General features: G+C 46.5%; 1 protein-coding gene across 2 annotated transcripts in view; it reads right to left on the bottom strand.

The window, feature by feature from the left end:
- The window catches only part of LOC149371660 (cell adhesion molecule Dscam1-like), a 324,006-nt gene that overhangs the window by 94,287 nt on the left and 207,115 nt on the right, over positions 1-22,604 (bottom strand). For both annotated transcript variants that reach the window (XM_089565897.1, XM_089565898.1), the window contains exons 5-6: positions 8,843-8,989; positions 8,000-8,120 (exon numbers count right to left, since the gene is read on the bottom strand). In XM_089565897.1, the coding sequence (XP_089422023.1) occupies positions 8,000-8,120; positions 8,843-8,989 (268 nt within the window). The remainder of the gene's footprint in view (positions 1-7,999; positions 8,121-8,842; positions 8,990-22,604) is intronic.

The raw sequence follows: 22,604 nt of genomic DNA, 5'->3' as shown, positions 1-22,604 counted from the left end.
TACTTCCTTCCTTTGTGTCCCTTCATTACGCACTCAGTAGCGTGGAGGGAGCGCGGAGATAAAGAAATACCAGGGAACAAGAAGGCCTCGTTAGAAATGCCTTCTCTTCTCTCGTGGAGTAGAGAATAATTAATCGAAGGGGCGCTTCGCGTCGTTAGGCTACGCGCGTGCTCGGCGCTAAGCTACCGTGAACAGATTCACTGGTTGTATCTGCTATGGTCCGTTCTTTATTTGTCTGGAGGTTTCGCGGAGCTGGCAAACTTATCTCCAAAGACGCCAAGAACGAAACGAAGGTAATGAGAGCATATCCCGGGCAATCAACAAATATTGAGAGCTTGAGCACTCACGAGAAAAGGGCGAGGGCTCTGAGCTGACGTTATTGTCTTTGGTGAAAGGATAACTGCATGATAATATAATCATTCTGCCATGCACCAAGAGCGCAAAGTTTGTGTCACTCGGAATTTCTGACGTGTGGCTAAGAAAAATATTTCTTGGCAAGCATGCCAGCTACAAATTTACAGAGAGGGTCGCTGCTGGTAGTGTTTGCGGTTACTCTATGTTAACGTCAAAAATTATTTGCATGAACTACCGAAAATAGAATTTATGACAAAAAAATTAGCAATTCAGAGAAGCTACTTGTTAAGCTACGCAATTCAGACTGCGATTTAAAAGCGCGCAATTCGAAACTACCGAGTGGGTCTATGAGGGACCGCGCGGAATATCGTAGGGCTGATTACCAGCTGCAGGAATAAGAAAATAAAAAACTGCGCTTCAAATTTCATTTGTTTCTTCGAATTTTCTGAAAAACCTATGTTCATGCGGCCAATCCGTTAAAATTTTCTACCTTGAACGCTTTAATTATATATTTTTTTTTTCTGACGAGCAATCGCCTTTCTTCGTCGTTTCAACTCGTTCAACACTCCCATACAAAGCTTCGTTGAAACTTTCCTTTATAAGTGCCCTCGCCTGTTCGTCGTCCCGATCTCTTCCCGTTTTATTTGCGCCTTCTTTCATCACAGCGGATTTCACTCGCAATGAAATGAACTCTCGTCTGGGTACCCGAGAGTGCTGGAGTTGATAGCGCCAGGAATAAAGCGTCCGTGTGAGTGCGCTTCACTGGGTCTTTTCTTGGCGCGAGACGCTTTTCTGATTCACTCTTCGTAGACCCCCGGAGCCGGGTTTCTTCGCGCACTTTTAGTCGAGTGAAAAACGCGGGAACGAAAGAAAGAAATCCCCGAGGAAAATACTGATCATTCTGCACGCGGAGGGGACCTTCGGGGGGGTTCGATGGCCAACTTAAGCTCAGTTTAATAACGTTGCAATGAATGACCCCCTCACTCAGACTTCTTTATTTTTTTAGTTGAGGGGCAGATGAGAACAGAGGGGAGAGGGAACTTTTCTTAATGCACTGCAGCAATTCTTATTCCACTCCTCGTATGCGCTTTCTTGTAGCACACATGTGGCGAAGTTTCAGCGCGAAAAAAAAAAATAATTCGCGTACTGACCAAGCTGGGCGTGAGTTCTGGATATTTTTCTCCTTGATTATTTGAAGCACTATTATCATTCAAATTTGAGAGAATACCGTGCGCGTTCGAAATTTTTCTAGCTACCCCTAGAGCGCGTTAAATAAAGAAACTATGCACATAAGTTTTCTCGAGCGTCTTCTCAATCTTACCAGAGGGGCACTTCCACTTGAAAGAAGACGAACGGACGCATTCTCCCGTGAGGTGCATAAATTATCTTTGTGGGATTCGATTTTTGACACGTTATTGATAGACAAATGCAGGCTGCTTTAAGCCTCGTCATAAAAAACAGCCCTAATTCCTTGTACGTAGCGACAAGTAGGCTTGTAATAAGGGAGTAATTACTCATTGGCATCCACCCAAGCGCAGCCATACGGCTACAAAGGAAAGCTATACAGCTTTCTCAGAAACTTCGTAGTTAAAGAAAAATTCGTCCTGGTCCGGGGTTCGAACCCGGAACCACCGCCACACCGGAGCAGTCGCTCTACCAATTGAGCTAACCGGGACGGCAAGCTTATGGTAGGGCGAGAGCGAATTGATCAGTAACTCGAAGTGGGAAAAGTGTTGCTCAAATGTTTAGGGGAATCCCCCAAGGTGGAGTAGATTTGTAATAAGGGAGTAATTACTCATTGGCATCCACCCAAGCGCAGCCATACGGCTACAAAGGAAAGCTATACAGCTTTCTCAGAAACTTCGTAGTTAAAGAAAAATTCGTCCTGGTCCGGGGTTCGAACCCGGAACCACCGCCACACCGGAGCAGTCGCTCTACCAATTGAGCTAACCGGGACGGCAAGCTTATGGTAGGGCGAGAGCGAATTGATCAGTAACTCGAAGTGGGAAAAGTGTTGCTCAAATGTTTAGGGGAATCCCCCAAGGTGGAGTAGATTTGTAATAAGGGAGTAATTACTCATTGGCATCCACCCAAGCGCAGCCATACGGCTACAAAGGAAAGCTATACAGCTTTCTCAGAAACTTCGTAGTTAAAGAAAAATTCGTCCTGGTCCGGGGTTCGAACCCGGAACCACCGCCACACCGGAGCAGTCGCTCTACCAATTGAGCTAACCGGGACGGCAAGCTTATGGTAGGGCGAGAGCGAATTGATCAGTAACTCGAAGTGGGAAAAGTGTTGCTCAAATGTTTAGGGGAATCCCCCAAGGTGGAGTAGATTTGTAATAAGGGAGTAATTACTCATTGGCATCCACCCAAGCGCAGCCATACGGCTACAAAGGAAAGCTATACAGCTTTCTCAGAAACTTCGTAGTTAAAGAAAAATTCGTCCTGGTCCGGGGTTCGAACCCGGAACCACCGCCACACCGGAGCAGTCGCTCTACCAATTGAGCTAACCGGGACGGCAAGCTTATGGTAGGGCGAGAGCGAATTGATCAGTAACTCGAAGTGGGAAAAGTGTTGCTCAAATGTTTAGGGGAATCCCCCAAGGTGGAGTAGATTTGTAATAAGGGAGTAATTACTCATTGGCATCCACCCAAGCGCAGCCATACGGCTACAAAGGAAAGCTATACAGCTTTCTCAGAAACTTCGTAGTTAAAGAAAAATTCGTCCTGGTCCGGGGTTCGAACCCGGAACCACCGCCACACCGGAGCAGTCGCTCTACCAATTGAGCTAACCGGGACGGCAAGCTTATGGTAGGGCGAGAGCGAATTGATCAGTAACTCGAAGTGGGAAAAGTGTTGCTCAAATGTTTAGGGGAATCCCCCAAGGTGGAGTAGATTTGTAATAAGGGAGTAATTACTCATTGGCATCCACCCAAGCGCAGCCATACGGCTACAAAGGAAAGCTATACAGCTTTCTCAGAAACTTCGTAGTTAAAGAAAAATTCGTCCTGGTCCGGGGTTCGAACCCGGAACCACCGCCACACCGGAGCAGTCGCTCTACCAATTGAGCTAACCGGGACGGCAAGATTATGGTAGGGCGAGAGCGAATTGATCAGTAACTCGAAGTGGGAAAAGTGTTGCTCAAATGTTTAGGGGAATCCCCCAAGGTGGAGTAGATTTGTAATAAGGGAGTAATTACTCATTGGCATCCACCCAAGCGCAGCCATACGGCTACAAAGGAAAGCTATACAGCTTTCTCAGAAACTTCGTAGTCTAATTACTCCCTTATTACAAATCTACTCCACCTTGGGGGATTCCCCTAAACATTTGAGCAACAAGTAGGCTTGAGTAAGTTTTCGTAAAGTCTTAGTGATGCTTGTGATTAACGCGCTGCTTTCAAGAAAAAGGCCCATCACTGGGCGCAGTGTAAACAGAAAGAAGTATAAAGAGAGTAAACTGTCCTATAGCGCACTCTTTTTTTGTTTTAAGAAGGACTGCGATAGACGATAGCTTGCTCCTTTTTTGACGCCCTCATAGGCGTATTAGTGTCTAGAGTGCGCCCTGTACGAGGAATGAAAGTCACCTGCACCACTCACCGAGAAAAGAATGCACACTGATACTAGCCACCGAGCATATCAGACCTTTCTATTAGTGTCTACCCAAATGGATGCAATTCCTTTTCACACTCTTTGATTATGCCTTATTCATGCGCTATTTACACCCATTTGCGGTGTTGTAGGAGCTAAGTACGTCGGATAGCACGAGATAAGGATTGGTTGCATGTTGTTTGCTAAAAATTACTTATGTGCATTTTTGCAGTTATCATGTATGCTATATCTACAAATCTTGATGCAAGTTCTTACTTTATTTGAGACATTTCCAGAGGTACAGTGGTGAGCAGCCTTGTCTAGAGCGCTTGAGCAGTGCGCACTTGGTAACAAAAACCGAAATTAGAGAGCAGCCCCTCATTATAGGGCAAAGTTTTCGTGCCTGCTTTGTTTACGAGGCTATCTGGCGCTACTTCCGTGCAAGCGTTGCAGCTGGACCCTAGAGGCTGCCACAAAATCTGGATTTGTTTGCAAGGAAGTGCACCGCCCGAGCGCTCTAGACAAGGCTACTCACCACTGTACACTGTGAAAAATGTGCACGCCTTTGTCAAGCTACGAATGTTTCTGATAGTGCCTCGCAGCGCAACTGCTAGCGCACTCTCTTATTGCTAATGCTCATACGAATGGTTGCAATCTCCACCTACTTTCCGCATCATTTACGTTCGGTAAATTGTGACCACAGGAATCCCCAAGATAATGTAAGATCTGAAATAAGGGATTTCATCCCGTTGCTTAAGGCCCGAAGGCCGCTTTTGGAGGACACGATGTTCTCGCATATAATGCGCTATACTCGGGGACAACTTTTTTTTTTTTTTTCAATGCACTGAATGCCAGGCATAATGGAAACGAGGCAGGTTTTTTCCCCATGCCGTGTTGTTCATTGTTCAGCTCCATAGATTTCCCTCTTTCACCCCTTCGTATTTCTAGCACGCACAATGATCAACCTGTCCCCCATAGACTTGGGGACAAAAGCCCGTATCCCTCCCTTTGCTGCCTTTTATCTAATGCAAGAAAAGTTGTACCCGAGTACAGAACACGCCCTTATTACGTTCCAAGCTACTTGAGTTTACCCCCCGCGCTTTCTGCACAAAAACAAATACAAGTTAAAAAGACGGCTCAGGCGTCACGTTTTCTAGAGGTTTATCTTTAGGAGTACGTTTTGTTTACCTGTATAGCTTGTGTTGCTGGTTGCGCATTTAGCTTTGCGCCACTACAACCTGACCTGCGCTTGCATTTCTCAATTGTTCCTTGGGTGATTTATCGAAAAACATTGCTGTTTCTTTGTTCCATTTTTGTTACGGTGATTGCGAAATTTTCCGTATGAACACTATACAACTTTTAATACATTTTGTATGCACTATACTCGGGTTCACTCATACCTTGTGTGTATATGTACCAGGTTTGATTTTGCTGTCGGCCACTTTGCTGGCGCTACATGTACCGGTTGCGTTAGTGTTAATAAAAGTATCATTATTGTTATTATTACGAATCACTGGCATGCACACAAGCGTAGCGATACGTCTACAAAGAAAATCTGTACAGCTTCTACAGAAATTTTTATTCCGAAAGCAATACTAGTTGTACTTTCAGCCCGTCGCGTAGCGAGGCCGGTAGCTACCATATTAGCATAGTGCATTGGATTGGATTGAATTGCATTGAATTGGATTGAATTGGAGTGGATTGGATTGCATTGGATTGCATTGGATTGCATTGGATTGTATAACCGATGCATCACCACAAGTCTAACCACAAGCAACACCACCAGCTACAGTACCAGCTGAACCATGGCGAAGCTACGGATATTGCTTTCGCAATTACCGGGATTAACCAAGCTAAGCCACAGCCATTTTTCTAGTCGAAGACAATTTTATTTCCCTTCGACAGGGAAATTTTCTTCGCAACTACTAAGTTTCTGTGGAAACTGTACAGCCTTCCTTTGCAGCCATATGACGGCGTCTGGGTGGAAGCTAATGAGTAACCACCTTCTTCTCATTTACTTTTTCACTCTTTTTATTGAAGACAGAAAATATGGGATAGAGCAGTGGGTGTGGGATTGGTCGATACTCCGTTGCGCTTATAATATAAAGACACACCCACAGAGCGTTGTATCCTCTGAGAGATCCAGCAAGGAATCCCGATGTTACGTTCGGACCCTTTACTAAAAAAAAAATTCTGAATGGATGTCGTCAGCAACTGGAACGAAACCAAGAGCCTTTCGCGTGTGGCACGGACACTACCTCATTACACTGTTCCTGCGAAGGCATAAAAAAATTATAGCCGATTTAGTTTATTTGGCCAAATGCGAAGTATGCGCGCTAGCACGTCGCATTTCATTTCGCTTTTCTTTCGAGGCTAGGGTTTGAAGGTTAGGCTTCAGGCAAAGATTGGCGAAGTCGGTGATCGAGAACCTCAGCTGTAGCGCGCTATAAAAATTTGGGACCGCTTAACGCTCCTTAAGAGGGCAATGAGACAGCGGTGCGCTTTGGGCCCATTGCGCCCGGATGGAAGTTGATGAAGACGACGACGTGCAGTGACAGCGCGAGAGAGTGGCATTTAAACATAAAGAGTGATCGATTGCCGTGATAGCATACAGAAAAATCTGAATATACTTTCCTTTATTCATGCAATAAATAAAGGTTGCGGTGATAGCACAGTGCTCTCGTGCAGTAGCCAGCGAAGCTGATTATTTTGTGCTACCGTGGGTTTCAAACCCAGGCGCGGCACAGTAGCGACAATATTCGTTTTACTGCTGATCCGCCGCGGTGGTTGAGTGGCTACTCCAGCAAGGAATTCCGATGTTACGTTCGGACTCTTTACGGCACTCGGCTGCTGACCCGAAAGACGCGGGTTCGTTCCGGCCGCGGCGGCTGAATTTCGATGGAGGCGAAATTCTAGAGGCCCGTGTACTGCGCGATGCCAGCGCACGTTAAAGAATCCCAGGTGGCCGAAATTTCCGGAGACCTTCACTACGGCGTCCCTCATTGTCTGAGTTGCTTTGGGACGTTAAGTACTTTTACTTTTGCAGTTCTAGGTGGCTTCAAGAGTTCTTCCGAGATTGCTGGCATTAGTGCTAGCGCAGTAAAAAGGAGCGATTTGAGATAAAGGTGCGGGAACCGCTGCAAAATTTTTGCCCATGAATATTTCCTGAGAAACATTCAGCACTTCCCAACTTATCTTTGTAAGGAGAACTTGGTTAGACACAAAAGATGTGCGGTGTTTTACGGAAGAGATGTCCCGTGCCTGGAAGCAATAAATAAAACAACTAATTCGCAAAATGTATTCCGACGTTATTGTACTCTACGTACTTAGCACGGAATGGAATGACATTCCTATATGTTTACGGCAGCTGGTGTGCGCTGTGAAAACAAAAAAAGCAAGGCTGCACAACGCGCAGTAAACCGGCTTCCGCTGGAAGTTTATGCGCTAAGCAGCGAAGCTTAGACGTATTTTTTTTTTCCCCTGAGAGCGTATGTGCTTGAAATGGTTCACTGCGTATTTTAGTTGGCGCAGAATGAAAACTGCGTAGTGCTGATTATAGTGTAAGCTAGAAGTTTGGTTTTCATGCAATCTTGGTAACATGGCTGCTCAGATACATTGTGTAAATGCGGCTGGGATGTTGCCAGCATTGAACGTATCTAGGCGTAGTAACAGGTATTCTGGGTGCCGTTTGCACGCGGCTGCAATGAGAACAGGGGGCAGCTGTCTTTTTGTTGTTGATCATGACAATGACAGGCCAAATCGAATGAATCTGCGGTCGGATGACGGAGTGAAGAGAATGGAAAGGAAGGTGCGACGAAGAAATCGCTACTACCCCAGGGCACCAAAGTAAGTCCGGTTCTTGTTTTTTTTTTTTTGAAATGATCGCGTTTTATTAGTAGCGAAAACAAGAGCTTGATCCCCCTGCATTTTCTAGAAGCGGAGTTTCAAAGAAACTGACCATTAGATAGTGCTGAGACACAGCGCCGCCTAGCGCACGTTCCAATTCGTCAACTTGACGCAGGACAGAGTTCGTCACTATTTTAAAAGCGCAGCTCACCGGTAAGATGGTATGGGATAGCCCTGTGCCGCACACGCCAGTTCCACGGCGTCCTGCCCTTCGACGGCGTGGACGAAAGGGTGGCTGTCGGTGATCTTGGGTGACGCAGCTCCTTGCGGTTCTAGAGCGGCGAAACAAAAGGATTAGAGGAGGCCTAAAAAGAAAGATTATAGCTGTGTGATACTCATTAACTTCCATTGCTAGTTTGATGTTTCAAAGAGAACAGGTGGGTAAATGAACCCTTTTATGCTTGAAACACCTTTTTCTATATTCTGTCATATTCATTTTGAGAAGCATGAAGAATTCGTGGAACACACAAGTGGGCACAAGACACTGAGGCTAATAGGCAGGAGGAGGCTACACATATTAGTCAATCAAGAGTGAGGAGAATTCTGAACAATCAAGTGACACCGCTTCCTCCTCGCGCAGTGGAATAAAAAAAAAGTAGGAACAGTAACGTGGGCATAGCGATAAAGAAGAAACAATGTCGCTCCAAAATAAAGGCACACAGAAATCGTCGCACATGCATGTATTAGTACACAAAGGCCTTGGAGTAATTACATGAGAAAGCTAAAATGGAAATACTCGCAACAACTTCAATACCCGGAATTCCTTCCTTGTACAAAGATTTGCATATACGTAAACTCATTGATGCACTACGAAAACGTGTTTTGGGATGTAGCACCATGCGTCTTTCTAGAAGTATGACGTTGACGACATCATATATGATGTGTAGTAAGTTGCTTGAGTCGCTTTGGGACGTTAAACCTCATAAACCAAACTAAACCAAACCAATGTGTAGTAAGAGATATTCCACTGTTCTTGTGGTTCCGGCGCACGTACCTTGAATTATGAGCCTGCCGGATGAAGTGCTGGTAACCACTTCGTTGGTCAGCTTGTGTCGGGTTTTACAGCGGTAGCTCCGCAGGCGGTCCCCGGATTCTGCGTGCCTCACATACAGCTCCCCAGTGGGTAGGACGCTGTACCGGCCTGTAAAAGCGCAGGGCATGCAAAGGCCTCATTTAATTTTTTTTTCAGAAACATACTGGCAAACGAGGAGGTAGCAAAACAAACGGTGCGTCTACTGTGCGCAACAAATGCATAACCCTTTAAAGCAAATCAATTTCTCAATGCCTCACTGGGTTTAAGCTTTAAATTTCCACTGCAAGTGTGGTTAACCAAAACGACATCGAGAGGAAAAGGAGCACGAATATAAAGGCTGTTATGCAGAAGAGCACACCATTGACCGAAAATGTTATCGAAAGCAAACAATAATACCAGTGAACTTTGTTGTTTTTTTTTGTAATATTTATTTTGATACCAGCACTAAGAACCAATCACACAACTGACGACAGTGAAAACGCAACTCCCGAACACAACTCCAAAAACGCCGTATTCCATTTATTAAAGACTTTCCCAAAAAGCCCTCCTTATGCTTCGCGTCACAATGTTCCGCATTGAATAGTTGTGTGCACCTGATGTAGCCGGTGCACACTTCCATATCCTGAATCTCGGGCTTTAGCTCTGTCTTTAGCCTTATCTATCGCAAAATGAAGTAACTTTGCTCTGTAGTCGTACGCTTAGTGTTGCTTTCAGAAATCGGCACATATCACTCGGTGTCGCGGTCGACATCCCGACCTGTGGTACTTCTGACGTGAGCATGGAGATAATGCGAGCGTGGCTTGCTGCATCTGTTCGCGGCACCTTTAGGAGCAGGTGTTTTGATATCTGCGTGCTGACTAGAGACAGGTATATATATATCGAAAGAAATCATGGCTGCACGCATCCATTTTCCAATTAGATCCGAAGACATTCGGTTTGCAACTCAGCAGATTGAATGCAAAACATGGCGTAGACTAACAGTGCTTGCATCACAAAATATGGGGTGGCAGTTGAAAGTCTTCCTTTTTTCTTCGATTTTGTCTTCGACAGATGGCACAAACTGAGCCTAGGTAGTTCTTTACACTACTAAAATAGAATAAAAAAAAGCATATATCTTGGTGTTCCTCGCTCCGCGCATCCGCAATGAAAACTTGGTGCATGAGGAACCGTACTGCGACTTTACCATGCTACTTTACACGAGAGACTGAGTCTCATCTTTGTAGGGAATGGCACGAAAATAAAGCAAGGGTGACTCTTTTCGTGACACGCGATTTTTCAGTCGGCATTTCTTTCCATTCGTACAGCATCTGACCTGCAAATGCTTAATAACGGCTTCTTCCTGGGCATACCGGGTGTTCACTTGCCGCACGCAGCTTGTATGAGGACTGTGGATGGATACATCTAAATCTAGAGCTGAAGCTTGCGCCATAACCTAAGACCCAGTACATTTGTAAAGTTTGCCTACCAGCCCTCTGAAGGCTCCCCGATCCTAGTTTTAAGCATAAAATGTTATAAACCTCATTTTTGGCACTCATGCGAACATCATCCGGATGCCAAGGCGAGACTGATGCAGTATATGAGGCCGAGCACCAGAGCGAACTGTATCGCCTCGACTGTATCGCCTTTTGTGGCTTTAAGTCACCGCACATAAAGATGAGAAGGCGGTGAAGCCGGTCGAAAACAGTGCTAAGGACGATGGAGAGCAGGCGAGGGCCATGGCGCATCAAACAGTAAATTAGTAAGGAAGCTGAGCGCGTTTCGTAGCATGAAATGCAGAAGCGGCTGAATGTAGCAGCGTGTCAAGCACGAAACGCGGCGAGGAAAGCCGAGCGAGCTTACAGTTGAGAAGCGCGTCTAACCGAGGAGGCTTCTAAAACCATGCAAGCATCCAGGGAGAGCATGTGAGCGCCCAAGCACGAAGAAAATAAGCGGGCGAAGAAGGGGGGACGTTCAGCAGTCAAAATCTCGGGTTAATATCTGTAAGCGACTATCATCACGTGCTTGACTATGTTGCCTGCCCTCCTTGTGTCGCATCTTAACCAGTGTCTGTCGCAACTATGCAGCGCCCGCAAATACTGCCATCTGTATACACCCAACCAGCCGGAACGAAAGCTATGCTTAAGCTATACAATCTATGAGCCGCCCTGGAATGCGCGACTCCTTTTCTGCACTGCATTTCATGATTACTCTTACTCGTGATGATGACATAAGCTAGTATTTTTGTTTTTAATATTTTCTAAGCAATTACCTTTTGTAGCCGCTGGACTGAGGTGCACAAGATAGCGAGGAGGAAAAGAAAAGACTATTTTCGCGAAGAAACAAAAACTAGTGCAATTCACAGTGTTTCTTTATGAACCGCACCCTTTGGCTTCTAAGTGTGCTCTGTAGAAGTGCTTGAGAGTAGTTTGGCTGCCTGCCTACCAAGTAGCCTTCTTTGAATTTTTGTACGCAGTTATCTCCGAAGAATATCTCCTTCTAATCTTGCCTCATACGGCTCTCATATCTAATGCCTCATACTTATCTCTCCTAGCCCCGCCGCGGTGGCTCAGTGGTTACGGCGCTCGGATGCTCACCCGAAAGACGAAGGTTCGATCTCGGCCGCGGCGGCCGAATTTCAATGGAGGCAATATTCTAGAGGCCCGTGTACTGTGCAATGTCAGTGTACGTTAAAGAACCCCAAGTGGTCGAAATATCTGGACCCCTTAACTACGGAGTCCCTCATAGCCTGGGCCGCTTTGGGACGTTAAACCCAAATAAACCAATAAACCAATCATACTTATCTTGCCAGAATAGGTAGCGGGAATTAAACTTTCATCAATGGTACGGTTACATTCGCAGTTAGAGTTATTGCCAGCAGTAAATTGATCCTCACTGCCCGAATAGGCGGCGTCACTTAGTTTAAATTTGCTGGATTGTACAATACCACCTCGAACACAATGACGAGACATTAATCTCAGAATCCTGCGAAACATGCCCCGGGACACGATTTCGTCACCATAGGAGCCAGGGGAGCTAGTAGAAAGAAAAAATCCCCGATAGAGAAGCGAGATAACGATGACGTCGCAGTAATGAATTACAGTCGAGTCAGAGACGAACAGTTTTTCTGCTTGGAAACCCGTCCTTCCCGCCGTGTTCCTACAAGGCCGAGGGACGATGCGGCCCCTGGACAGGCGAATGTCAGCCGGCTAGCAGCCCAGGCCCGAGCTACAAAGCGCTTTGTCTTAATTCGGCGGCAAAAGCTGCGGTCCGATGGCCCGAGATCGCGACGTCGTGGGCGGGGATCGACCGGGAAGCAGAAGGGGAAAAAAAGAAGCAAGGACCGCCTCAAATAGGGAATAATGTGTTGCGCGCGCTTTTGCGGAAATTCCCCTCCGAGCTTTGAGAACACTAATCTCGGAGGCCAGTTGCCGGATGACGACGACAGCAAAGCGGCATGGGCCCTCGCGTGTACAACTCGGGGCTTGACGCGCTAATGGGCCGGTGATTTATTCGAACGCGCTGATCATGGTGTGCCATTAATCACGGGCGCACGAAAAAAAGAAGGACTCCGTGATCAATGTCTGTCTGCCGTGCCTCTGGGGCGGGAACGTGCTTGTAGATCACCAGATCGAAACGACACGAAAAGAAAGACGCGTGAGGCCTCCCCTATCTTTAATATTTTTTTTCTTGCTCTTTCTCTTCCATCCAATAGAGCTTGTCGTCGGAAGGAACAAGCCGGGCTTCCGCACGGCTGGCTTTCGTGTCTTCCGATAAAAGAAACGCGTCAGACGTAGATTGGCTCAGTGAAGCTAATACGAAAAGGGCATTACACTGCTTGTGGGTACAGCTGTACTGGTAGAATAGAGCCGTATATTGATCTGAGCTCTGATCCCAGACCAGTTTGTCACGCCTTTTGACCACCTGCATCTTTGGCCTTTTTCGCCAACAGCTGCCTGCTGTTAAGGACACATTCTGAACAGATTCTGTTTTTTTCTTCGATGTCAGTGAATAACAAAAAATTTAATCGCCAGCTGTGTCTCGTAAGCACTATTGTTATCAGATATTGTATTAGACCTTTTTTTTTTATGCAAGGATCACAAGTTTGTCCTCTTGAAGCAAACGAAATTACCTCAACCACTGCAGTTTTACATTGATGTTGGCAAAATAAATAAATGTAGTTGCAACTTGGTTAAACGGAGAGGCTGTAGGGCAAATAGGGAAACATCCTATAAAGCTGCATGCCCCTTTTATGATATTTATTTCATTTTTCATCGCACCAGAGTTAAGATTGACGTTAACAAAACTCTAAGAGTGCGTTCGTTTTCGGATAACGGCGAATACTTCCTATGGTTTTACTTATGCCCACTCACGTTCTGAGCCGCGAGAAATTCCTGGGTAACAGGACAAATACGATTCATTCTATTCCCCCCCGGGGCGGACAGCTGACTGCGATAGCTATGACGCATGCCTTCCTTTTCTAAACTTTAATTTTGGCTGCATATTTACGCTGTTTAAGTCCTCTGCAAAATCTTATTTATGTATTTTGCGTCCAGCACAACACGCAAGAAAGAAGTATCTATGGAGGGTCTTGATTGAAAGGGCTTCTTTTTTAATTTTGAGCACACACCAAACCTGGAAAGTCGCGTATGGCTCTTCCGAAACTACCACTACGAGCATTTCGAGAGCTGGGTTCAGTTTTTTCGTTGTCAATACCCTACAGTGGCGCATGTGATTTAGTTGCCTTGCGTTATTTGTAATTTTCACTCGAGGTTTCTGCAAACCAAAGCATTGGTGACTGTTATAGTTAGAGTTTTTCAGCAGTGAAACAGAGATAAACAGTGAAGATAACCTTATTTCATAAAGGTAGGTTTAAGTACGGACTGTAGGTTTATGCACACAGATTGAATGATTGATTGAAAAGCCTACTTCGCTTTTGGGGAGATCTTGTCCGAGGATCATCTTGCTGGTGGGGCCGCTAGCCGAGGGTTACTGCTGAAGCAGCTACAGAGCAGGTCCGGTTTACTAGCCATGTCGATAGATGAAAACCTTTACCGCTCTAATAATGTGTAGCACTCTAGCCTCGATAATTACAACTGGAAGGTAGCTGGTAATCTCTTGCGCTTGTGAGCCTTAAGCAATTGAAGACCAGCCGCTTTTAAGACCAACCGCTTTGAAGACCAGCCGGCGCGCACTACTACTTTTAGTGTCAGGTGGCATGCGACCGCAACTCCGTCAATATTCTGTCGGGGCTTCAGACGTGTACCAGCATCACGTCAGTGCCGGTCGGCCAGCGTTTCACCTCGTTCGCGAAAAATAAAGACGCCAACTTCGGCAGGTGTGGGAAAATCTGCAACGTACGTAGTGAGTAAAGTGCAATCCTAAAAGTAATGAGCGTAATGAGTTTGCTCCTAAGCCCTGTAGTGGGACTTAAGTAGCATCCGTGCAAAACCTAGAAGACGGAAGGCAAATGTTATTTATACCTTTAAGAGATTTGTAACGCTGGCGATGGAAGCTCCTTAGTGCCTATACTCCTCATAAAGGTTGCAGTACATGGCTTGATAGTGCGCTGGACAGAGAGAACGCAGTTGGCGAGGAGCGATTTGCGCTGACGGGAGTGGACTCGGCGCACATAACTAGCAGCTCCGCGATAACCTTGCGCTCAGCGTGTTGCTATGTCTACTGGCGCGCGGCTGCTCCCTGCTGGACCACGGGTGAGCCACTGTGGTATCTCGTCTTGTTTGTCCTAATAGATACGACTGCGCGAAACCTGTCCGTCGCATGCGCGTAAGTTCGATGCGTTGAATGTGTACTCTGATTGAAATACACGTGGTCTTGAGACGACTTCCGTGGAGATCTTCTGAAGAACAAATCAGAAGATTTTCGTTTTACGTTCCAAGGAGACTCTGGCTATGAGGGAACAATTGGAAGATCTGTTTAAGCGCGTTAGAACGGACAACTGATTATACTTCATTTTGTTCTGCAAACATGCGCATTGAGAAAAGAAATGGAAACAGTATTCTTTTATTATCTGATTTGTAAAAAGAGAAATATAATAGGCGGTGCCAAACTGCAATAAGAATAATGCTTTCGTTCTTTCATTTTTTATCAGAAAGGTGCTTTGCTAATGAAGACAGAGAAGTCTGAGAAGGAAAATCCACATAAAGCCTATATACACTATATGCACGTTCTAAGTGACGATTATTTTAGCGTTTTTCTTAAACATGCGGAAGCAGTGGTGTCCACTGTCGTAAGGCTCAGAAACCATTCGTTCCCATCGCCTTTGGATGAAATGTTTGAAGCATGGACGTTGCCATGAAGCTATAATCGAAACTTAAAACACACTGATGCAAGATGCATACAAATATCCAATTACAAATATCCAAAACCCAGGTATCGTGATGCACAACCTAGGCCAACTTGCTGCTCAAGCGCAAGAGGAAGCTCTAATTAAAGAACTAAAACCTGTGCTCATCTATAGTCGGAGCGTAGCTTGCGTGCGCCTGTATGAATAACAACAATGCCACGATGAGCACTTCCATACACTAAACCGAGAAGGAACCGAGCGCAGGAACTCGGCAACGAGTGCCGCCGACTGTTTAATTAAAGCGGTTGTTAGCATGTCACCCCACCAAGCCGACAGGGAGGAGAGGGTTGAATAGTGGAAGGAAAGGGATTGGAAACTTCACTACACGTCACTTTCACGGCATCTCACTCGCTCATTCGACGCGACTGTGGTAACCTAAACCAATCCAACAAACAATAAATTCAGCCAACACGCATTCTCTCTTCCTGCGCAGTTTGTTCACTCCGGCAACTTTATGTTCGGCGTTCCCAATTAGTACGGGGCAGAGCCACGACCGCCGCCTCCGGCCTTTCAAAAACGGCGCACTCCACGGCAAGCCTAGCAAACGGGACCCGGCGGCTCACAGCGCGCTTCCGGTTTCAAAGCTTCGCTCTCGGGAAATGCGATGCCCTGCAGGCGAGAAAGTTTTCTCTGGCGCAAGCCAGATCATTCCTCCGTTTGCTCGTAAAGGAAAAAAAAAATGCGGAAAACATGCGCCCGCGTATACCAGCCGTTCTTTGAGCGCGATAGATGTCTCAACACCAAGCCTCGGGTGAAGGAAGCGGCAGCGCCCACGGTGATGCTCTGGACGAGGCGTAACTCGAGAAGGAAGGAAACGGGCTTTGCTAACATTCTGCGGGTTTCGTCGTCCAGGTTTGCGCGACAGCGGGGCCCGCAGCTTGTTTGTTAGCCCCGACACTCTCCTCGGTGCGTTGGGATGTTTGCGAACTGCGAGCAGAACATAATACGGGTCTCGGTGTCGTGTTCTAACGGGTGAGCGGTTGTGCGACCCTGGCTTCTTGGGTGTTAATAAAAGCGACAGTAACGCAAAGCTGCACATGAACGGCGTGAAAGAATGCGACCGCTGAAATGTCACTGCCCTTGTCGGGAAATGACATGCGCAGGCTCCCGTTTAAGGATGTTATTCAGCATGGCGGAGTACGGGGAAAGCAAACGCAACTAGTTTTGCAGCGGTTTCAGAATTGGTTTATTGGGGCGCATTAACTTGCGCGCAGTGAAGGAGATAGTGTGGAATAGTTCTTGTGCGACTGACTTAGGAACGTTAGCTACTGCTCGTGACTGGCACCATTTTTTGTTATCACCGCACCTAGAGCCTTGATATTAACTTCGAGTTAAGAAACCAGGGTGACGGCTTGTTGGGGCTTCCTATTAACTATAACAAACGGAACCCTGTCAGAGGCTAGCAAGTTCGCAGTAAGTATCAAGTGGCTCTTAATAGAGACAGCGGCAAAAAACGTTCCATAATGCATGATGATTACATTAATGCCAGGTGATAAGATGGCTTTTGTGGTGCGGGTGCTTTGATGCATCAATGTGACACATTAAACCTTTAAAAACAAGGTACTTTTTGAAAAAAAAAAAACACGCGATTCACTAAATTTTTTATTGCTTCACATTTTTAATGAGGTACTTCTGATTTGGAAAATAGATTATTTGATTTGTTTCCAATTGCTATTTAAAAAGCAAACTGCGAAATGTTGTTTCTAAGATGCTTTTCTCCAACGCATGCAAACTAAAGTTATTACCGGCTTTCGAATGCACAGTATTTATATGAACAGGTGAATCACGAAGAAATATCAGATACTTAGACGCTGCTCTGGATAAGCGCCAACCAGGTTGCCACGTACGAACGTGACCTAACCCGTTGCTGTTGTTTTCGTCACTCTGGCCGTCGTAGGAGTCCAAATAGGATTCAAAACCTACGTCAGCTTCACTCTATATATTGAACGCCTACTTTGTCGGCGCTATGCGAAATGCTGTAAAAACAGCTAGTTTCCAAGAAACATCGCACACCCGGAATTATGCAAACGTGCTGCCATTTTTAGATCACCGCCGACAAGCGAGATATGCGCGTCAAAAAGCTAAAACACAATTAGTTTTGAGCCTTCACCTCGCTTTTAGTGATAAAAAAACTGAAACCGATTAACGAGCTTATCTTGTCTTTGGTAGCAAAATAAACAGCATCGGGCTGGATGAACGTGACTGTGATTGCCGATATTGATACGACGTCCCATTATCAGCGAAGCTCGGGCATGGGAGTTAGAGGGTTAAGCAGTTTCGTGCTTCCAGTCAGTCCGAACTACCTGTCGACACCCCTAGTCGAAGCTTTGAGACCTGGGACTGACTCATACACGGCCAAAAACTGGCTTCGCTGGACAAACGTATCGGCGGCCATTTGCTGGCCGTTCCATAGCTTTCACCAGGAATTTAAAAAAAAAAATGTGCATCATAGAGCCATTCAAGCTCAAGCTTATCTTACGAAGGCAACGCAAAATCGCAAATGAGGCAGGCTAAATGGACCGTTGACCACAAGGCACCAGCATCAAATTTTCAGTTACTACCGGGACACGTAGACACAACAAACCGCTAGCCATGGGAATTGAAGGTGTCCCACTGTGTGCTTCCGTCATCTAAGGTAAAGAAGGCATTTGGCGCGGGTTGTTACGGATCACATCGACGGCTTTCCGCGCGTGAGGCGTGTTGACGTGAATGAGTGAACAAACTAGCAAAAATAGCAGGAGGGCTGCAGATACCTTTTTTAGACTCCACTGTAATGCCGCGTTATCCGTATGGTTACTGTAATGCATACCGCTTTCAAAGAGCCGCCTCTGAAATATGAAATAAACCACGACATTATAAATAAGCTACAGATAACTACTTCTACAGACCATAACACAAAGCTGCTGCTATTTAATCACGCCCTTACGTATCTCTGCATAGCATCTAAGTTAGATCATTTTACATTTCATATGACATTCTAGAGGATTGAATAAACAAAATCTGACTCCAGTCCTGCCGCTAGATTCGACATTAGGTTGCGTAGGCTGGGGAAGCAAAGCGGTAAAAATTAATGGTTGCTTCCTGCTAATGTCTTTCACCCAGCGGCGTTCGCAAAAGTACCAGAAGCGGCACCTGGTGAATGTCCGGATCATGCGAGGATGTTTTGCGCCTCCCGGCACCGCCAAATGCTAGGCCACCGCAGTGCGCGCAGGAAGCCGATAGAAAGTGAACAGGAGACAAAAAAAAAAAAAAGAAGGCGCCGCAAACAACTAAACTCCAAAGCGAGTTTCAAATTGGTAACCCAGCAACGAAGTAAAGCAGCAGCAGCAGCGGCCATATCTCTTATGCATGCAAATGGCCGCACGGGTTCGCGGAATATATGTTTTGCTCTTCGAGAAGCGGTTACGGCCACCGTGTCGGCCAAGACGCGTGTCGCCCCGAGGCCGTTCGGCCGTCACTTTACGGTGGCGCTGCGCCAAGAGCTGTGCAGTCACCTGAAAACGGCAGCGGAGTTTGGTGGCGACCGCCAGTGTATTGTTTTCGCTTTCTTTTATACAAACGCGAGTAACTTCCCTCAAGCGATAATTCCGTCTTCAAGGGGATTTTTGCTGTTTTTTTTAATCCTCACTGTTTCGCACTGCACATTCTTGTGTAAACTGAAAAGACAAACAAGAAAGGAAGGATTCCAGCGGCAATCGCTCGTCTTCCACGCATTACGGCACACTTAGGAGAGTCGGATCGCGTGACGGAGTGGTCGCGTAACTGGTCCCGAAAGCGTACTTGAGCGATCGTCGGGACGCAGATCTATCGATCAAATACAAATTGAGTGGCGTTGCACGTTTCTCTTGAGTAGCGTTGCTATAGTTTCCCTTTCGGCGATGCGAAAAAGGGGGAGGCGTGCCTGAGGGCGGGAAACGTTGTGATACGTGCGAGGGAATTGGATTTTGACTTTCGTTCGTCCTTGCGGTCTAGATTGCATGAACTGCTTTCTGGATTTTTTATGCAGCCTCATGTGGATGTTTTCTCCTGGTCCTGGTTTTGTTGCTGGAAAAGTGCACGCATGTTTGCTAGGAATTTAGTGGACTTTTTTATATCTTGAAAAAGCAGAAACAGGCAGTTTTGAAGTTTGCTACAAGTATTTTCTCTATATCCCTCGCAATGCTGAGAAAAGCAGAGGGACGTGGCTGCCATAATGACTGTAAAGAGGGCTGCGCGACAGCAGAAACGACTTCTGCTTGTTGTAGACATAACCGCTTGTCGGTTCAACGTAGAATGGAAACTGTTCCTTCAATGTCTCAGAACTGCTTGGCTAATCTTTAACAGTTTAGAGATAGTTTATAGTGTAAACAATCTATTCCAGAAATATTCTACCTGACGTTTAGTCGCAATGGGAATTATAGGTGGGAATCTAACGGCGCTCGCCCATTCATTCCTTCAAGAACCACTACAAAACACCTTCGTCCTCAGGTGGTCGAACTACTTCAGAGACCTCCAGTACGGCGCCTGTTTCTCTCTAGCTATGCCTCTATCCTTTCTTTCATCCCCTCACTTATCTCATCTCTCATGGCGTGGTTGGGGTGTCCACCGAGTTGTTAGTTACCGCGTCTTTTCTTTTGTCAAAAGCCAACATAAATTTTTTTATAAAGCACATTATTCAGTTAAAATTCAAATTTTGACCCAGTTGGCCCCACAAAGTTAAAATATTTTAGAAAGTGAGGTGGGTGGTGACTGGGGTCGTGCTGGTATTAATGTGCAAACGGGATTAGCCTTACAATGGCCTGTCAGCAACTGCTCCGCCGTAGTCATCGATCTGAATAATGGTATCTCTACCACTCTCCTATAAGGCTAATGTCTTTCAAACACATCTTGAGTAATTTTGACACTTATCGCGGCTAATTCAAGGGGCTCTCAGAGTGCACGATGCTAAGACATCGTCCAACGGAATGTTTGTCTTTAAAACGCGGGCACCCTAAAAGGAAATGGTTAACATCTCCCGAACAGCGTAGTAAATATTTACACTGAACAGCTACTAACTCGTACAACAAAAAGTTGTTTTCAGCAAAAAAGTGACTGCGTGTTAGCTTGTTGACGACGAAGCAGGATCTGACCTTCCCGGGTCTCCACAAAGCAAACTAACAGTAGAAGCAGCTTTTTAAGGCTGCTGGCGTAACAGAATACGACGGGCTCCCTCTAAGAACTTGCTGAAACGAGCCTGGCGAGGAACTTCTAGCGCAGCCTTCAGGCCTTTCCTGTAGGGAATCCGAAGACGCCTTTACTGGCTGTCTGATGGTGACATAAAAGGCAGTGAGTAAAGGATTCTTCTGGTACAAATAGCTTAGTAGCGCCACCCCGGTGGCTCAGTGGCTATGGTGCTCGGCTACTGACCCGAAAGACGTGGGTGCGATCCCGGCCGCGGCGGCTGGAATTTCTTTGGAGGAGAAATTCTAGAGGCCCGTGTACTGTGCGATGTCAGTGCACGTTAAAGAACCCCAGGTGGTCGAAATTTCCGGAGCCCTCCACTACGGCGTCTCTCATAGCCTTAGTCCCTTTGGGACGTTAAACCCCATAAACCAAACCAAACAAATAGCTTAGTGCAGCTTTAACATTGTTGAAGGACCACTTCCTCTCGCCGCCGCGGTGGCTCAGCGGTTATGGTGCTCGGCTGCTGACCTAAAAGACGCGGGTTCGATCCCGGCCGCGGCGACTAGAATTTCTTTGGAGGAGAAATTCTAGAGGCCCGTGTACTGTGCGATGTCAGTGCACGTTAAAGAACCCCAGGTGGTCGAAATTTCCGGAGCCCTCCACTACGGCGTCTCTCATAGCCTTAGTCGCTTTGGGACGTTAAACCCCATAAACCAAACCAAACAAATAGCTTAGTGCAGCTTTAACATTGTTGAAGGACCACTTCCTCTCGCCGCCGCGGTGGCTCAGCGGTTATGGTGCTCGGCTGCTGACCTAAAAGACGCGGGTTCGATCCCGGCCGCGGCGGCTAGAATTTCTTTGGAGGAGAAATTCTAGAGGCCCGTGTACTGTGCGATGTCAGTGCACGTTAAAGAACCCCAGGTGGTCGAAATTTCCGGAGCCCTCCACTACGGCGTCTCTCATAGCCTTAGTCGCTTTGGGACGCTAAACCCCATAAACCAAACCAAACCACTTCCTCTCTCTTCTATGTCAGAAGCGAGTCAAGGATGACGCCGTGGAATCTCGCATAGCATATCTCTGACGAATCTGGGTTCCTCTCAATCGTAGGTCAAAGCGTGTGCAGCGGCGTATCTCTCCCAGGAACAGCACAAAACACGACTTATCTGCCCCAGTTTCATATATATAACGGAGAGTTGCCGACATTCTTACCCATTATAAAAGTTCCAAATCACTTGTTGAATATGTTGCGGTAAAAGAACACTAAAAGGAAATGTCACACTAAGCAAGACGGATAGATCCTTTTTCAGGAACACTACCGATTTTTTTTTGTAGGCGGAAAGGTACCTGTGTTGCTGAGAAAACTACGAATAAAAGTCCTGGGAAAAACTAACTGCCGCGACGGGGTTTCTATGACGGCTTTGCAACCCGACCAATCAGAGGCGCCACTTATAAAGATAGGAAGCGCGGCTGGAAACTGAAAAAATGAAAGTCAGGAGATGAGTGGTCATGGCGGCGAGGTGCAAGTGCTGGCTGCCTCTGTCCTCCAATATTTCGATGGGTACTCTACGCTGCATTGCATGCATCTGCGTCTCGTTGCAACGGCGGCGTACGGTAGAAATAAGCTCCGCAGGCGCTAAAGAAACTAAGTGAAGTTATCGAGGGCAGCTGCAGACAGCAGAACAAACTGCTGACTGTACTCACGCACGCATACACCGGCAACAATTACGTCAGCTAGCATGTGGCTGTCGGTGCGGTGTGTGCTGTGGTGAACTGTACACGAAAGCTCGAGGGAGCCTCAAAAGCATGCGAACAGCTGTCGCTTTCTAACGTCCTCATTGAACATCACATCTGAGTGAAACATTGCACGCGCATTTCCCATCAAACGGCGCACTGTGATGATGATTATCGCGTGTTTGTTGACTAACGACGCACTAAGTACGATCGCAGGCAGCCACTGTGATAGACTTTGCTGAGGTCGTTGCCATTTCTGCACTCGTGATTTACATTCTGTGGGTTGTGAATCGAAACGAATCAGGGTACGTTCCGTGCAACTGCAGTCTGCTGTCTTGCGGTTATCGTAATCAGCAGGGGATGCGCGTATAATCTTGACGAACACGCATCGTTTGGTTGACCGTTGTTCTCGCTGAAAACCCTGCCTCGCGTGCCGGCGTCTCACATACTGCGTACACGATGACCTGCGCTGTGGAACTTCTTGCTTTAATTAGCCAAATAAAAGGT

Source organism: Amblyomma mixtum, chromosome 1, assembly GCF_055824585.1.
Source record: "Amblyomma mixtum isolate Tamu chromosome 1, ASM5582458v1, whole genome shotgun sequence".
In the NCBI taxonomy this organism is placed as follows: domain Eukaryota; kingdom Metazoa; phylum Arthropoda; class Arachnida; order Ixodida; family Ixodidae; genus Amblyomma; species Amblyomma mixtum.
Note: the sequence above shows the minus strand (reverse complement) of the source record. Positions and strands in the feature narration are given on the sequence as shown.